The sequence below is a fragment of the Eimeria acervulina genome, genomic scaffold (genome assembly GCF_000499425.1).
Source record: "Eimeria acervulina Houghton genomic scaffold, Eah_scaff411, whole genome shotgun sequence".
In the NCBI taxonomy this organism is placed as follows: domain Eukaryota; phylum Apicomplexa; class Conoidasida; order Eucoccidiorida; family Eimeriidae; genus Eimeria; species Eimeria acervulina.
In genome coordinates this window covers 16015-31634 of record NW_013547336.1, presented here as the reverse complement: position 1 = coordinate 31634, position 15620 = coordinate 16015, and the positions used below count along the sequence as shown (strand labels likewise).

Here is a 15620-nt window from a genome sequence, read left to right as displayed (position 1 = left end):
AAGCAGCAAGAAAGGAGACAAAAGAGACAAAGGAGACAGCACAAAGAAGCAGCAAGAAAGGAGACAAAAGAGACAAAGGAGACAGCAGCCAGCACTGACTAAGTCCTGTTCAACACGCGGCCCCGCTCTCTTCTGAGAAAACACACACACGCAAATAAACGAGGATTTAGGGTTTAGGGTTTAAGGGCTGGGGTTTAGGGTTTAGGGTTTAGCACTTGGGGGTTTAGGGTTTAGGGTTTGAGGCCTGGAGATGAAGCGCAGGAGACAAAGAAAGAAGAGGGATCGGCAAATGAATAAAAGGAGACAGACAGATACAGACAGACAAAGACAAATAGAGACAGAGACAGGCAGAGACAGACAGACAAAGACAAACAGAGACACAGACAGACAGACAGACAGAGGCAAACAGAGACACAGACCGACAGAGACACAGACAGACAGAGACAAGTAGAGACAGAGACAGAAACAGCGACAAATAGAGACAGAGACAAATAAAGACAGAGGCAAATAGAGACAGAGACAGACAGAGACAGAGACAAACAGAGACAGAGACAAATAGAGACAAAGGGAGAGAGACTGAGAGAGATAGACAGATAGAGACAGAGACAGACAGAGAGAGGTTGGGAGAGAGACAGACAGGGACACAAAGACAGAAGGAGACAGAGACAGACAGAGAAGAGACCAATGGAGACAGAGACAGCGTCGAGTCAAACGAATGTCTGCAGATTCCAAAGGAGACACGTGAGACCCTAAACCCTAAACCCTAAACCCTAAACCCTAAAAAAGACAACAAAGAACAACACAAGGCAATAAAAAGGAGACAGTCAGAACTTACTCCTGTCTCCTCCTCTCCTATATCCAGCTTCTCGAGTTGCTGCTGCAGGTACTCGGGAAGCGGCTGCTGCGGCTGCAGAGAGAAAACCAAAACCCTAAACCCTAAACCCTAAACCCTAAACCCTAAAACCTAAGGCCTACACCCGAGACGCTCAACGCAGGGACGACATGATGTTGCGGGTGCTATTATTGCTGCTGCATCTGCCGCTGCGTAGTGTTGCTGCTGCTGCTGCTGCTGCTGCAGCTGTTGGGGCATATGCTGCTAAGGGGATTCAAGGCGAAGGGAGGAGCTTCCAGAAGCAGCAGCAAGCAGAGTCAGGTGCAGCAGCAATTGCTGCAGCATGAGTAGCAGCAGCAGCAGCAGCAGCTCACCTTATTTCTGGCATTGGGGGGTATAACTCGCTGCAGCTGCATGCGAGGTCTCTGATGTGCTGCTGCTGCTGCTGCTTGCTCCCGCAGCTGCTGCTGAGACACAGGCAGCAACTTGAAGGTAAAGGTGTTTGGGTCATTCTTCTGAAAGCGGACCTTGCGGCTCTTTCCCTGCTGCTGCTGCTTTCCTGCTGCTGCTGGTTCTGCTGCAGCGGCTGCTGCATCACTATGCTCAGCTGCTGCTTCTGCTGCTGCTGCTGTATCACCCTCGGGGGCCTCGTGGGGAGGAGCCCCCGAAGCAGACGCAGTTTGTTTCGGCATTTGTCGCGGAAGGTGATGATGAGGCACGCTGCTGCGGCTGCTGCTGCTGCAGTTGCTGCTGCTGCTGCAGCACTTGCTGCTATGGCTGCTGCTGCTATTCCCTTGTGGATCTCTACAGCAGCAGGAGAGGCAGGCAGTCGTTGTTCCCTACAGAAGGCTAAGCCCCAAAGTGCTGTTTCTCAGTTGCTGCAGCAGCTGCTGCTGCTGCTGCGGCTGCTGCTGCTGCTGCTGCTAAACCCCCCTTCTTCCTTTGCTGCAGCAGCTCCAGGTAAGCAGAATTATGAATAGGCATCAGAAGAAGCTGCTTTACTTCCTTAACATCTTCTTGGCTTTCCTAGACTTCTTTTGGGGCTTTCCGTGTGGGACAAGGGCAGCAGCAGCAGCCGCTGCTGCTGCTGCTGCATGCACGAGCATCAGCAGCAGCAGCAGCAGCAGCGGCTGCTGCTGCAGCACGCAAGGCAAGAAAGGCTAGACGTGTAGACTGCAACAAGAAGTTTAAGGTTTCTTTTCAATTGCCAATTTTATTATTACATAATAACTGCTTCCTCTCTAGCCGATCGCAGCAGCAGCAGCAGCAGCAGCAAGTGTGGCAGCAGCCGTGGTTGTTGCTGCTGCAGCAACAGCGCAGCAGCAACAACCACACACAGAGCAGTGTCCTCGTCTCCTTCTGCTGCTCTTTGAGCTTTAAATTCATCTGGATTGAAGCGTATGGCTTCTCTTGCTGCCTCACCGAGGTGGAAGGCTGCTGCTGCTGCTGCTGCGCCTGCTGCAGCAGCAGCTGCAGCCGCAGCAACAGCTAGAGCAGTGACAGCAGCAGCAGCAGGGATTGGTGGAACCTCAGCAGCAGCCGCAGCACAACGGCAGTTTGCTGCTGCCCCTGCAAGACATACACCGATCGTGCCCAGCAGCAGCAGCGAGCGGCCCTGTGCTGCTGCTGCTGCACTTGCTGCTTCTCTCCCAGTATGCAGCATGAGGTTTGAGAGGCTGCTGCAGCAAAGGAGCGCCTGCAGCAGCTGCTGCTGCAGCAGCAGCTGCAGCAGCAGCAGCAGCAGCAAGTACTTCGGCGTCTGGAGGCGTCACTTCGCTGGGGGCGCTACGAGGCCTCGATCCATTGAGGCTTCTTTCGGTGAGGATACCGCAGCAGCAGCAGCAGCTGCTGCTGCTGCTGCTGCTGCAGCACCAGAAGGAGCAGCGACAGGAGACTCAGAGACCCTGCTGCTGCGCTGCAGCGAGCAACCCAATTACCACCTGTTTGCTTCGGCCTCCGTTATCTCTAGACTGCAGCACGTGTGGCAGCGGCGCAAAGCTGCTGCTGCTGCTGCTGCTGCAGATGGAGCAACAGCAGCAGCAAAGCCAGCAGCAGCAAACTGTCTGGGGCTAAGAGTGCAGGTCTCAGGTGGAGGCTGCAGCGGCTACCGATACTCTTTTGCGGTGGTAACCCTAGAAGAAGCAGAACGAGACGGAGATCTGTAAACCCTAAACCCTAAACCCTAAACCCCTATTACTAAACCCTAAACACTCGCACTTGTGACGGTTTGGGGCACAGTCTGATAGCACCGTACTGCTGCGTTCCTTTCAAGTGTACGAGCCTTAAGGGTTTAGGGTTTAGGGTTTAGGGTTTAGGGTTTGTCTGTCTGCTTCCTTTTTTCTGCAGGATCTTCCGGTGGAGCCCTGACTCGACCAACAGCAGCAACAGCAGCAGCGGTGACAGCAGCATGAGCAGCCGCAGCACAAGCAGCAGCAGCAGCAGCAGCAGCAGCAGCAGGAGTGAGTACGGTGGTTTTGATTGGTTTGTGTGTTTGCAGCCGACTGCGCTGCAGTTGGTTTCTGAGGGCAGCTGTTTATCTTTTGAGTCTAACTTTGCTGCTTCTTTCTTCGTTCTTAGAGGCAATAAAAAAGCGTCTACTACCTGCAGCTGCGGCCACTCCTTTGGCATTGATGTGCCCTTCTAACCTCCTGCTGCTGCTGCTGCTGCTGCTGCTGATGTAGAGGTTGCTGCTGCAGAGGCTCTTGCAGAGGCAGGCGTGGCTGCTGCTGCTGCAGAGTGTGCTGCAGAGCTAGCTGCTGCTGCTACTGCAGAGGCTGCTGCAGAGGTGGCTGCTGCTGCTGCTGCAGAGGCTGCTGCAGAGGTGGCTGCTGCTGCTGCAGGGCGATGCAGCGCAGCGCGAGGGCTCTCTAGGCCGTAAACCCCGACGCTGTAAACCCTAAACCCTAAACCCTAATTTGTTTTGGCTCATTCTTCTTTATCTGCTCCCCGTAGCTGCACTGTGCTGCAGCAAATCTAAACCCTACCCCTAAACCCTAAACCCTAAACCCTGAATTGCGGGGTAGGGGGTGCCCGAGCTGCAAATACACCCCAGCCTTACATTGGACTGCAGCAGCAGCAGCAGCAGCAGCAGGTCCTGCCTGGAGGGTCTTGATAGCTAGAGAGATGCAGTGTCTAGACAGCAGAAGCAGCAGCACTGCACAGCAGCATCTGCTGCTGCATTAGCTATGAAGTGTTTCGGGCCTGCGCAGCCCTACCTCAGGCCTTGCAGCGAGAAGGCTAAACCCTAAACCCTAAACCCTCTACTATTTAAGGCATTGACAACTGCCGCCTCGTGCTGACAAACCCTAAACCCTAAACCCTCTGCTTTCTAAGCCAATTGCAACTGTCTCCTTGATACTTCCTAAGTGCTGCAGGGTCTCTTGTCTCTGTCTCCACAGCCCGGCGGGCCTAAGGGAAGCCCCTGGATTAGGGTTTAGGGTTTAGGTTTAGGGTTTAGAGCTTGGATGCGGTAGCCGCCGCCTCCCTGTATAATCTTTTGCCCGCAGTTAGCAGCAGCAACAACAGCAGCAGCAATGCTGCTGCTGCTGCTGCAGCTGCTGCTACAGGTAGAGGGTGTGCACTGCTGCCTGCAAGATGTGTATGCGTGAAGTTTTGGCGGCACCTCGGCTGTATGTACAGCTGAAGAGACATTAAAATGCCTCTGCATGCATAAATAAACAACGTAGCGATGCTGCTGCTGCTGCAGAGCAGCAGGGTTTGTGTGTGCGCTGCAGCAACAGAGTTTTAATTATATTTGTCTAAGGCTTGCTGCTTCAGCTTCCTCTCCCAGTGTATAAACAACATATATCATTTAAAGTTATGCTTTTTTTGCTGCCCTCTCACCACCGCCGCATGCAGGTCGGGGCTGCAGCCGCAGCAGCAGCAGCAGCTGCCGCTGCTGCATGCACTGCTGAGGCCTGCAATATAAAACAACAATTTAGTTGAGTTTATTTGTTTATAAGTTAATAAATGCCATGAGGCGCAGCAGCCTCAAAGGGCTAAACTACTTGCAATGTAGCTGAAGCTGCAGCAGCAGGGCCCGCTGCAGCAGCAGCAGCAGCGGGTACTGCTGCTGCTGCAACACGAGCAGCAGCAGCACAAGCAGGTGAAGCTGCCCTCGCGACACCAACGCGGCAGGCTATCCCAGAGAACCCTGCAGCAACAGCAATACCAGCGGCAGCAGCAGCAACAACAATAGCAGCAGCAGCAGCAGCAGCAGCAGCAGCAGCACACCTTCGCGCCTGGCCCTGTTGCTGAGGCCCCCTCTGAAGCCGCATATCTGCTGCAGCACGGCGTCACCACCAGGCAGAGCAACACCGTCGTTGACAGCCTCAGCAGTAGCCGCGGCAGCAGCTGCTGCAGCAGCCGCAGCAGCAGCAGCAGCAGCAGCAGCAGCAGCAGCAGCAGCAGCAAGTGAAGATGAGCGGATCTGCCTCAGGGCGCGGAGGCACCCAGTTGTCTTACCCCACAAATGAAGACATGCAAATAGGTCGGAGCTGCTTCTTGCAGCTAGCAGCAGCACTAGAAGCAGCAGCAAAAGGAAAGAACCTTAGCAGCTCTCTTGAGGCATTCAAGTGGTCTCTAAAGGGCCTGCAGGATGTGGCGAAGCTGCTGCTGCTGCTGCTGCAGCAGCAGCAACGCTGCAAGGTGCTTCTTTCGCATGCACTGTGGGCTACTGCTGCTGAGAAAGTTGCTGCTGCCTGCAGCAGCTATATCAATGAATTTCTTCCCCAGATGTTGATGCTGCATGCAGCCGAAGCGCAGCTGCTGCAGCAGCAACAGCAGCAGCAGCAGCAGCAGCAGCCCGTAGGGCAGCAGCAGCAAATGGTGCAGCAGCAGATGCTAGAGCTCGCTAGAGAGCTGCAGCTGCTGCAGCTGCGATTTATTCATCATCTGCTGCAGCAGGACCCAAGAGCAGCACCTGTCTGTGCTACTCCGCTTGCTCAGATCCTCACTATGCACAGCAGCATCTGGTATAGCAGCAGCAGCAGCAGCAGCAACAGCAGCACCAGCAGCAGCAACAGCAGCAGCAGCAGCAGCAGTAGTAGTAGCAGCAGCAGCAGCCTCCGGCTGAGTGTTGTGACAGCAGCATTCGATGTGCTGCAGGCGTGTGGGGCGAGGCTGCTGCAGGAGACACTTGCTGCAGCAGGCTGTCTAAGCAGCAGGGGCAGTGCTGCAGTAGCAGTGAGTCTCCAAGCTCTTATAAACCCTAAACCCTTAAACCCTAGACCCTAAACCCTTAGATCTTAAACCCTAAACCCTTAACCCTGGGACCCAGCCAACAGAGCACATCCTAGCTCTCAGCACCTTCAGCTACTGCTCGCATGCACCTAGAAACCCTAAACCCTAAACCCTAAACCCTCAGTTAGGGTGTGCGCAGCGTGCGGCATAAGTTCTTTCCACACTCCCTAGTTGAGCCTCGGTCTGATCTGCTGCTGCAGCTGCTTCTGCTGCTTCTGCTGCTGCTGCAGGACTACGTTGGCGGCGCGGCTGCATGCACTCGGGGCTTTGCTGCTCTCAGCAGCATCCGTTCGCATGTTAACGAGTTGCTGCTGCACCTGCCGCTTCTGCTGGCTCCGTCTGCTGCTGCTGCTCCTGGTGAGCAGCAACAGCAGCAGCAGCAGATGCGCGCTGCTGCCGCGAAGTGCATGCGTTGCTGCTTGTCTGTTGTTGCTGCTTGGGCTGAGATACTGCATCCCCTTGCAGAGGAGTCTGGGGCTGCTGCTGCTGCAAGCAGGGGGCAGCAGCAGCAGCAGCAGCAGGGTTTGCTGCTGCTTCCCGAAGCAGCGCATGCAGAACAGCTGCTGCGACACACTGCAGCAGCATGGGAAGAGGCCGACACTCAAGTGCTGCTGCTGCTGCTGCTGCAGCCACCCCACACGCATGCGGATCCTCCAGCCGCTCGTGCAGCTGCAGCAGCGGGTGCCGAGTCGCATGCAGACGGTGCTGCTGCCGCAGCAGCACCGACAGAAGCAATGAAGAAGGTCATAATAAACCCTCTGGTGTATGGGGAGGTGGTGCAGACAGCTGTTTGGATCTGCTGCCGCCTGCCGCAGCGGCTGCGCCGTTTCTTGCAGCCCCTTATTAAAGTTGCAGAGACACTGCATTCAGCATATCGGCGTGTTGCTGCTGCTGCTGCTGCTGCAGAAGCTCCTGGGGAGCCTGAGGCCTTAACGGCAGCACAACTTGCTGCTGCTGACGGTAAAGACTGTGGGATTCACTGCGTTGCAGCAGCAGCAGCAAGCAGCGGTGGCGCTGCTGCCGTTCATGCACTGGTGCTGCTGCTGCAGCGGGAGGGTTTGCGGCTGTTAGCTTCCCCTCGCTGCTCCCCAGCTGCTGCGCTGCTGCTAATTGAAGCAGCAGGGAGGCGGGCACCTGCTCGCGTGCTGCAGCAGGAAGCAAACGCAGAGTTTCAGTGGATGTGGGCCACCAAGCAGCAAGACGACGACAGCAGCAGCAGCAGCAGCAGCAGCAACGGCGATGTGGCATTCGGGGAAGCATTTGCTGCTGAGGAGGGGATTCAAAAGAAGCGGCGCATTACACAAGGCAGCAGCAACAGCAGCAGCAGCAGCAGCAGCGCAAGGGAGGAGAAGGATGGGGAGCTGTCTGCTGCAGCAGCGCTGCAGAGTGTTGCTGCTGCATCTGCTGCTGCTGAGGCTGCATCCCGCGTGCTGCTTGTGGCTGAGACAGATGGGGGAGCATGGAGGTCTCAGGAGCAGCAGGCAGATGCAGTTGCGCTGCTGCTGGAGACCTACAACCCTCAGCGACTAACCTCGTTGCTGCTAGAAGGGCTGCAGCGCAACAGCAGCAGCAGCAGCAGCAGCAGCAGTGGCAGTCGCAGCAGTGTTGTTTCTGCACGCGCCTGCATTCCAGCGATGGAACTGCTGCGGGCCGCCGAGGCGAAGCTGCAGCAGGAAGGCAGCAGCACCAGCAGCAGCAGCAACAGCAGCAGCAGCAGCAGTGACAGCGCAGCAGCAGGGGCCGCCTCTCGAAGCTGCTGGAGTTTGCTGCCTTCTCTCTTTGCTGACGTCTCTCCACAACCCACTGCAGAAGTCTGCTGCGAGGTGCGCCGATTGGCTCGGGCTACAAGAAGCTGCTGCTGCTGCTGCTGCTGCTGCTGCTGCTGCTGCAGGATTAAGCAAAGGGGGAAAGAGCCTCAGACGCAGCGGACGGAAAGCAGCAGCAGCAGCAACAGCAGGAGCAGCAACGGTTTAGCATCTCAGTGCAACGGATTTGAGAGCCGTGTGTTGATTCTGGTGCTGATGCTGTTGCTCCTGCTGTTGCTGCTGCTGCTGCTGCTGCTGCAGGAGACAGATGATAACACCTTGGCTTGCATGTCTCCTCGTTCTTTGTCTCCTTCTCCGGAGGCTTATATGGAGCTGCTGGCTTCTCAGATCCTTAGTACGTTCGGTGTGCTGCTGCTGCTGCTGCTTCTGCTGCCGTTGCTGCTGCTTGTGCTCTGGCTGCTACTGCTGCTGGCGCAATTACCGCTGCTGCAGCTGCTGCTGCGCGTGTCTCCTGTCTCCTGCGCAGGTGGGCCCCTGCCGGAGTGTCTCCCTGGGAGTAATGTCTACGTCGATCGTCTCTTATTCCTTCAGGTAGGGTTTAGTAGATAATGAAAGTTTGCTGCTTCTCTCTCAGTGCTGTTGCAGCAGCAGCAGCAGCAGCAGCACGAGTCTCAACCAGAAACTCAGTCCCCCGTTGCTGCTACCGTTAGTGCTGCTGTTGCTGCTCATACTGCTTCTGGTGCTGCTGCTGTTGCTGTTGCTGCTGCTGCTGCTGTTGCTGCTGCAGTGGAGACAGCAGATATTTCTGCGACTGGCTGATCGAACGGAGGAGCCAATGAAGAGCTCGCTGGTCCTTCGCGCTGTTGAAGCGATATATCAGTGAGTCTCCTTGGTGTCTCCTTTGTGTCTCCTTTGTGTCTCCTCTCCCTGCTACTGTCTCCCTTGCTGTTCCCTTCCTTGCTGCTTCTGCTGCAATAGCAGCTGCTGCAGCTGCTGTGGTGCTTCAGCCCTAATATAAGGGTTTAGGGTTTGGGGTTGCGTGCCTAGGGTTTAGGGTTTAGGGTTTAGGGTTTGGGATATGTTTGTTTGTTGGGTTTAATCCTCAGGAAAGAAAACCCTCTTCAAGTGTCTCCGCAGGTTGGTTGCTGTTGAAACCTGTCCCTGCATCACTGTCGTGCTGCTGCTGCAGCGGCTGAGGTTGCTGCTGAAGCCTTCGGTGTTGTGTTGCTGCTGCAGGGCAACAGCCGCAGCAACAGCAGCAGCAGCAGCACGCCCTTGTTCCCGCTGCAGGCGAAGTTGGCGCTGTCTCTCGATTTGCTTTTTTTCCTTTCGAGCCGCAGCTGCAGCACTCCGCTGCAGCAGCAACAGCAGCAGCCACAGCCCTCTGCAGCAGCTGCAGGAGGAGCAGCAGAAGCAGCAGCAGGCTCTGTAGAGTCTCCTCTAACTCTGTCTCTTCTGCAGCGAACCCCAGAAGGCATCGAAGGGTGGTGCCCTTGGAGCGCGTGCATGCAGGGCCAGAGGCCTTTGACGCCTTATGAAAAGGCCTTTGTGCAGTGTCTCTCCAGGGCCTACAGCCAAGAACTCTTAGATGACACGTACTGCTTCCACACCTGCTGCTGCTGCTGCTGTTGTTGTTGCTGCTGCTGCTGCTGTGTGCATGAGCTGCAGCTTCATTTGCTGCCTGCGGTGCTGTTGCAGTCGTTGGGCCTTTATAGCGGGGGAGTTGGGCTCGATTCCCGTCGTAGACCACTCCGCTGCTGCTGCTATTGTTGCTGCTGCTGCTGCTGTTGTTGCTGCTGCTGCTGCTGCAGGGGACTACGCGCTGCGTACAGCCAGCTCATGGGACGTTTCCTTGTTGCTGCTCCGTTGGTGCCTCCTTCTGTCTTTGCTTTCCTCGCGTGGCTGGCAGACGGAGCTCCCCCTCCAGGAGCAGCAGCAGCAGCAGCAGCAGCTGCTGCTGCTGCTGCTGCCTCTGGTGCTGCAGCGGCACCGGCAGACACGCAACAGCACGAGCAGCAGCCCGACGCTGTGCCAGCATCGGCTGCTGCTGGCGCAGGGGCAGTCGAAAAAGGCATTATGCAGGTTTGCGGGGAGCAGCAGCAGCAGCAGCAGCAAGTGCAGCAGCAACAACAGGAGCTGCAGCAGCAGCAACAGCACCAGGAGCTGCAGCAGATGCAGCAACAGCAACAGCAACAGGACGTGCAGCAGCAGCAGCAACAACAGCAGCTGGAACTGCAGCAGCAGCAACAGCCACAGGAGCCGCAGCAGCAGCAACAACATCAGGAGCTGCAGGCGCAGCAGCAGCAGCAGAAGCAAGAGGCGCCGTCCGCTACAGCAGATTTGATTGCAGGCTGTGGCCTTCGCGAGGGGCGCAGCATGAAGGCGCTGTCTAACGACAGGCGGCTGGTGGTTGCTGCTTTGTCTCAACTTATTCGAAGGAGAAGCGGGTTATCGTCTCGCCGGTATGCTAAACCCTAAACCCTAAACCCTAAACTCTCATGCAAGAGCCTCAGAGGCTTCAGACGCTGCTGCAACACCTGCTGCTGCACGTGCGACTGCTGCAGCAGCATGCAGCATGCAGGTTGGAAGCCGAAGACGCTCAGGGCTTTCCTGCTGCTCCTGGTGCTGCTGCTTCTCCCGCTATTGCTACTTCTGCTGCTGCTACTTCTCACACTGTTACTACTTTTGCTGCTGCTGCTGCTACTGTTACTGCTGCTGCTGCTGCTGCTGCTGCTGCAGGACTGCGTTTACGCTGCTGATGCGTCTGTGCCACGTGAGTTCTTCGGGTTGTCGTCGATTATTTGCACGTCTTTTTGCATCGACGAAGGGTATCTATGCCCCTCCTGCAGATCCTTGGGAGCAGCAAACCAGCAAGGAGGTCTTGCTGCGCTGCAAAGCCTCACCCGCTGCTCCTGCTGCTGCTGCTGCTGAGGCACCAGCAGCAGCAGAAACGACTGTACGCTGCCCTCCAGGAGCCCCGCTGTGGCAGATGCCCGCGCTGGTGCTGCAGCAGACAGGGTTGGGGGCGCTGCAGCATCCGCCGCAGCAGAAGCACAGCGAAGTAGCAGCAGCAGCAGCAGCTGCTGCTGCTGCTGCTGCTGCTGAGGGGGCAACGCCTAGAGTCGTTCCTATGGAGGAGTTGCAGGGCTGGGGGGCCCCCGAGACATTCTCCGGCCGCTGGGTGGAAGAGGTGGCTTGTCTTGTCTTCGCGTGAGGGTTTAGGGTTTAGGGTTTAGGGTGTAGGCGTTACATGCAGGGTTAAGGGTTTAGAGATTTAGGGGTATGCTTGGTAGTTGGAGATTCATTCGTAGACAGACATAGAGCTGCTTCTGCGAGCTTACATTCGCTGCTGCTGCTGATGCTGCTGCTGCTGCTGCTGTTGCTGCTGTTTTCCTCTGCAGCTCGACGGGAGGGCCGGGCGCGGTGGAGACGCTCTTAGGGCTGATGCGCTGCAACGCGTTTCCTGCTGCTGTTGCTGCGGCTGTGCTGCGGGAGGTTGCTGCGGTTTCAGGTAGGAAAATGCTGCTGCGACTGCTGCTGCTGCTGCTGCTACTGCTACAGCTCTTGTGGTGTGAGGCAAACTGATATGGGTTTCTTTTCAAATGAATATTTACATCGATGCTGCACTTGTTGCTGCAGCAACTGTCTCTAAGGATACCTGGTGTTTGTGGTGGTTTGGTGCTGTCTGCTGCAGATGCTGCAGAAGCAGCTGCCTCCACGGCAGCTGAAGCAGCAGCAGCTGCTGCTGCAGCAGCTGCTGCTGCTGCAGCTGCTGACGAGACCGCAAAAACAGCTAACGAGGCCTCGGGAGGCTCTGCAACGAACGGAGAAGCACCCGATGCAGCAGCAGCAGCAGCTGCTGCTGCTGCTGCTGCTGCTCGCAAGGCAAAGGCCGCAGCGAGTGCTGCAGCATTCGATATGCGCAGCAGCGTTTTTGGTGTAATTGCGTCAAGGAATCCTTTCTTGCTGCACCTGTTGCTGCGTGTTGCTGCTTCCTGTACGGACACCGAGGCGCTGCAGCGCCACGAGCAACTGCTGCTGCAGGCAAGTTGCTGCTGCAGCACCACCGGTAGCAGCAATTGCAGCAGCAACTGCAGCAGCAGCTGCTGCAAACAGTAGCTGCAACGCAGCAGATGCAACAAATGCCTAAATGCTGCTTGTTCATTGCTTCTTCCTTCTCAGGTTGTAAAGCAAATCAATAACTTATACCATGAGGTGTATCCGCAGCTAGTAGAGGTGAGAGAGCAGCAGAAGTGCTGCTTCTAGACAGCAGCAACAGAACTAGTGGCAGGCGCAGCAGTTGCAGGAGCAGTATCAGTATGGATTGCTGGCTGCATCCGTGCGTTTGTTGCTGCAGCTACTGCAACCGGAGCAGAAGCCGTTGCTGCTGCTGCTGCTGAAGCATTTAGCAGCAGCAACAGCAGCAGCACTGCAAAGGGGGGAGCATCTGCCAGCGCAGCTGCTGCAGTCGGCCTGGACAGCATTTGAGACCCACAGAGACTTCTCGCTTGTAGCCCCTCTGCTGCCTTTCTTCACTAGGTCCGTGTGCTGCTGCTGCTTCTTCCGCTGCTGCTGCTTCTGCTGCTACTGGAGCTGCTGCTGCTACTGGAGCTGGTGCTGCTGCAGGTGCTGCTGCTGCTGCTGCAGGTGTTTCGGCGGATTGCTAGCGTTGCTGCCGTGTTTTCATGGTTGTTGCTACGTGCTTGTCTGCGCATGTGCTGCAGCGAACAGTGCCAGGCGTACATACAGCAGCTGCTGGTTTCTTCTGAGGATATGTCTTTGGTGTCATCCGTCTTTACTGACCTCATGCGGTCTCGAGCTACGTTCAAGCAGCTGCAGCAAAAGCAGCAGCAGCAGCAAAAGCAGCAACAGAGGGCACTGGACTTCGGCATATCTCCAGAAGATTTGTTGCTGTGTACATACAACCTTCCATGCCCTTCTGGTCAGTCCTGTGGTTGTGCTGCAGCAGCACCAACAGCAGCAGCAACAGAAGCAGCAGCAGTACCGGCAATAGCACCAGCGGCAATAGCAGCGTCAGCAGAAGCGATTTGCTGCTTTCTACGCATATATATATATATATGTATATATATATATACAAATATATATATACAAATATATATATATATATATACATGCATGTTTGCGCATGCAGTGGCTGAGAGGCGGAGACAAGCAGCAGCGCTAGATATTTGTTTGGGGCTCACTGGCGCCCTTCCCACCTCCCCATCACCAGAAGAGCTGGTTCCTGTTCACGTGAGTAGCCACACGGCTAGCTAGCTAGCTAGCTAGCTAGCTTCCTGGCTAGCTGACTAACTATCTGTCTAGATAGCTGGCAAGTCGGCTAGCTAGTCAGCCAGATCACTTGCTATTGCCGGGCTAGCTATCTAGCTAGCTAGCCAGCCAGGCATTAGCAAGTGCTTGGGCCCCTTTGCCTAGGCCTCAGCGGCATTGATTGCAAGTATTAGGCATCTACTATCAGCTAGCCAAGCTGCTGGGTGGCTAGCTTCCTCCCCGGGTGCAGCTATCTAGCTCACTGGCATCGACGGGAGTGCGCGTTGCTGCTCCTACTGCTGCTGCTGCTGCTGCTGCTGCAGGCGGTGGCTGCTGTTTGCCAGCGGCTTTCCGAAGACACGGAGAAGGAGCTGCAGCCTGTCTTCGGGCGTCTGGTGGGTTGGTTTGTTGCTGCAGCAGGTAGTATTATATGCTGCTGAGGAGACAGTGTGCTGCACTTGTTTGTGGAAGCGGGGCTGAGAGTGCTGCTGCTGCTGTGCTGCTGCTGTGCTGCTGCTGTGCTGCTGCAGCTGTGCCGCGCAGCGCAGCACTTGCCTTCGTTGGGGGAGTTTTTGTCTTGTGTTGTTTTTCCTTCGCTGATCGCGCGAGAGGTTTGTCTAGCGGTGGTTTAGGGTTTGAGGGTTTAGGGTTTGAGGGTTTAGGGTTCGCAGCAGAGGAGACAGGAGACAGACAGCTAGGGCAGGAGACAGCAGCAGCCAGCAACGCAGCAAGAGAGACAAAGAGAGACAGCGAGAGCGACAGCATTAGACAAACCTTCATCTGCGCGATACCCAGCTCCACCATTACTGCAGCAGAGACACTGCAAGCAGCCAGACAGGAGACAGTTTAGAGACAATGCCTCTTCCCTGTCTCCTTTGAATAGGCAGCATGAAGACAGACAGAAGTACTAAGCAAGACAGGGAAGAGACAGCAGCAGCCCTTCCACAGCCTGTCTCCTTTTTTGTGTGCAGCAGCAAACAGCAACAATCTCCCATACAGTTGGGGTGTACGTACACCCCAATTGTATGGATATGCAGCAGCAGCAACTCATCTACCTGCTGCTTGTTGTTTGCTGCGCCTCTGTCTCTCTTGCATGTGCAGGCCTGGCTGTCTCCTTCACTCTGGAAAGGAGTCAGCATCGCTGTGGGGGCCCTCTGGCCTTCGCATAGCGAAGCGCTGCTGCAGCACATACTCAGACTGCCCCAGTAAGACTACTTGCATGCATGCATGCATGCATGCATGCATGCATGCAGCTGCATGCAGTAGCAGCCCTTCACAGATTCGTCTCTCTCGGCTTCTGTTACGTCTATGAGTTTCTACAGTCCCCTCAGTTTCCTGCACTGCCTGCTGCAAGGCTAACTGCTGCTGCTACTGCTGCTGTTGCTACTGCTGCTGCTGCTACTACTGCTGCTGCTGTTGCGTGTCCTCAGGGAGGCGGGAAAGCCGCTGCTGCAGCAGCTGCAGCAGCGCCTGCCGATTGCAGCTGAACTATCAGCTCTTCTGGCGCAAGACCCTGTAGTGCGTTGCTGCTGCTGCTGTTGTTGCTGTTGCTGCTGCTGCTGTCGGGAAAGGGGGAGGAGGCACTGAAGGGTGCTGCTGCTGTTGCTGCTACCGGGGGATGTGGCATCTGGAGACTGTTGCTGCTGCTGCTGCTGTTCTCTATGCAGGCCCGGCAGCAGTGCCCCCCTTACCTGCAGGTCTTGCTGGGGCTGTCGAGTTAGTGAAGTATACTGGCAGCTTTCAGCAGCAGCGGCTTAGAAGCATTTGCTCCTGCTGCCTAGAGCAGCAGCAGCAGCAAGCCACGGGTGTCTCCTTCGGGAGGGCACCGCAGGGTTGAGTGTTTTTGTTGCTGCTCCCGTTGCTGCAGTCGTGTTCGTACCGCAGCAGCAGCAGCAGCAACAGCAAACCATTTTTAGCTTTTGTCTCTGTATAACAGCGCCCTGCGTGCGTCTCTGTGTCTCGAAGACTTCCCAAGTCGCTGCGGCTACACCGCAGCAGCAACAGCAGCAGCAGCAGCAGCAGCCCCACAGAAACAACTACTGCAGCAACTACTCCTTTAGATAGACCAAACAGCAGTACAACATATTCCTTTATATAATAAATCCAAAGAAAAAAACAAAAGCGACATCCCGCGCTGCGGATGCTGGTGCTGCCCCAGCACTAGGTGCTGCTGCTGCAGCACAACTTGCTGCTGATACGGCATAGCTTGCTGTTGCTGCAACAGAACATGCTGCTGCTGCAGCACAACTTGCTGCTGATACGGCACAGCTTGCTGATGCTGCAACACAACTTGTTGCTGCTCCAGCACACCTTGCTGCTGCTCATATGGGCTTGCTGCTGCTGCAGCAGAACTCGCTGGTGCTGCAACACAACTTGCTGGTGCTGCAACACTTGCTGCTGCTACGGCACAGCTTGCTGCTGCTGCAACACAACTTGCTGCGGCTGCAGCACAACTTGCTGCTGATACGGCACAACTTTCTGCTGCTGCAGCACAACGTGCTGCTGCTACG

At 56.0% G+C, this 15620-nt stretch overlaps 3 protein-coding genes across 3 annotated transcripts; 2 read left to right on the top strand and 1 right to left on the bottom strand.

The window, feature by feature from the left end:
• Window positions 1-707: 707 nt before the first annotated feature.
• On the bottom strand, window positions 708-1524 carry EAH_00037320 (hypothetical protein, conserved; the record flags this gene model as incomplete). Its single annotated transcript, XM_013392032.1, has 3 exons — window positions 708-719; window positions 836-907; window positions 1207-1524. 3 exons carry the CDS (start codon window positions 1522-1524, stop codon window positions 708-710), a joined length of 402 nt encoding a protein of 133 aa, XP_013247486.1.
• Window positions 1525-2493: 969 nt separating this feature from the next.
• EAH_00037310 (iron-sulfur cluster assembly accessory domain containing protein, putative) lies at window positions 2494-3710 on the top strand (the record flags this gene model as incomplete). The annotated part of the gene is made up of 3 exons (XM_013392031.1): window positions 2494-2993; window positions 3179-3347; window positions 3516-3710. 3 exons carry the CDS (start codon window positions 2494-2496, stop codon window positions 3708-3710), a joined length of 864 nt encoding a protein of 287 aa, XP_013247485.1.
• Window positions 3711-5251: 1541 nt separating this feature from the next.
• EAH_00037300 (hypothetical protein, conserved) lies at window positions 5252-14831 on the top strand (the record flags this gene model as incomplete). Its single annotated transcript, XM_013392030.1, has 18 exons — window positions 5252-6016; window positions 6304-7896; window positions 8140-8233; window positions 8366-8430; window positions 9076-9434; window positions 9651-10301; window positions 10579-11049; window positions 11241-11350; window positions 11534-11778; window positions 12022-12075; window positions 12197-12378; window positions 12564-12781; window positions 12992-13092; window positions 13434-13505; window positions 13641-13721; window positions 14212-14315; window positions 14541-14628; window positions 14778-14831. 18 exons carry the CDS (start codon window positions 5252-5254, stop codon window positions 14829-14831), a joined length of 5307 nt encoding a protein of 1768 aa, XP_013247484.1.
• Window positions 14832-15620: the final 789 nt, after the last annotated feature.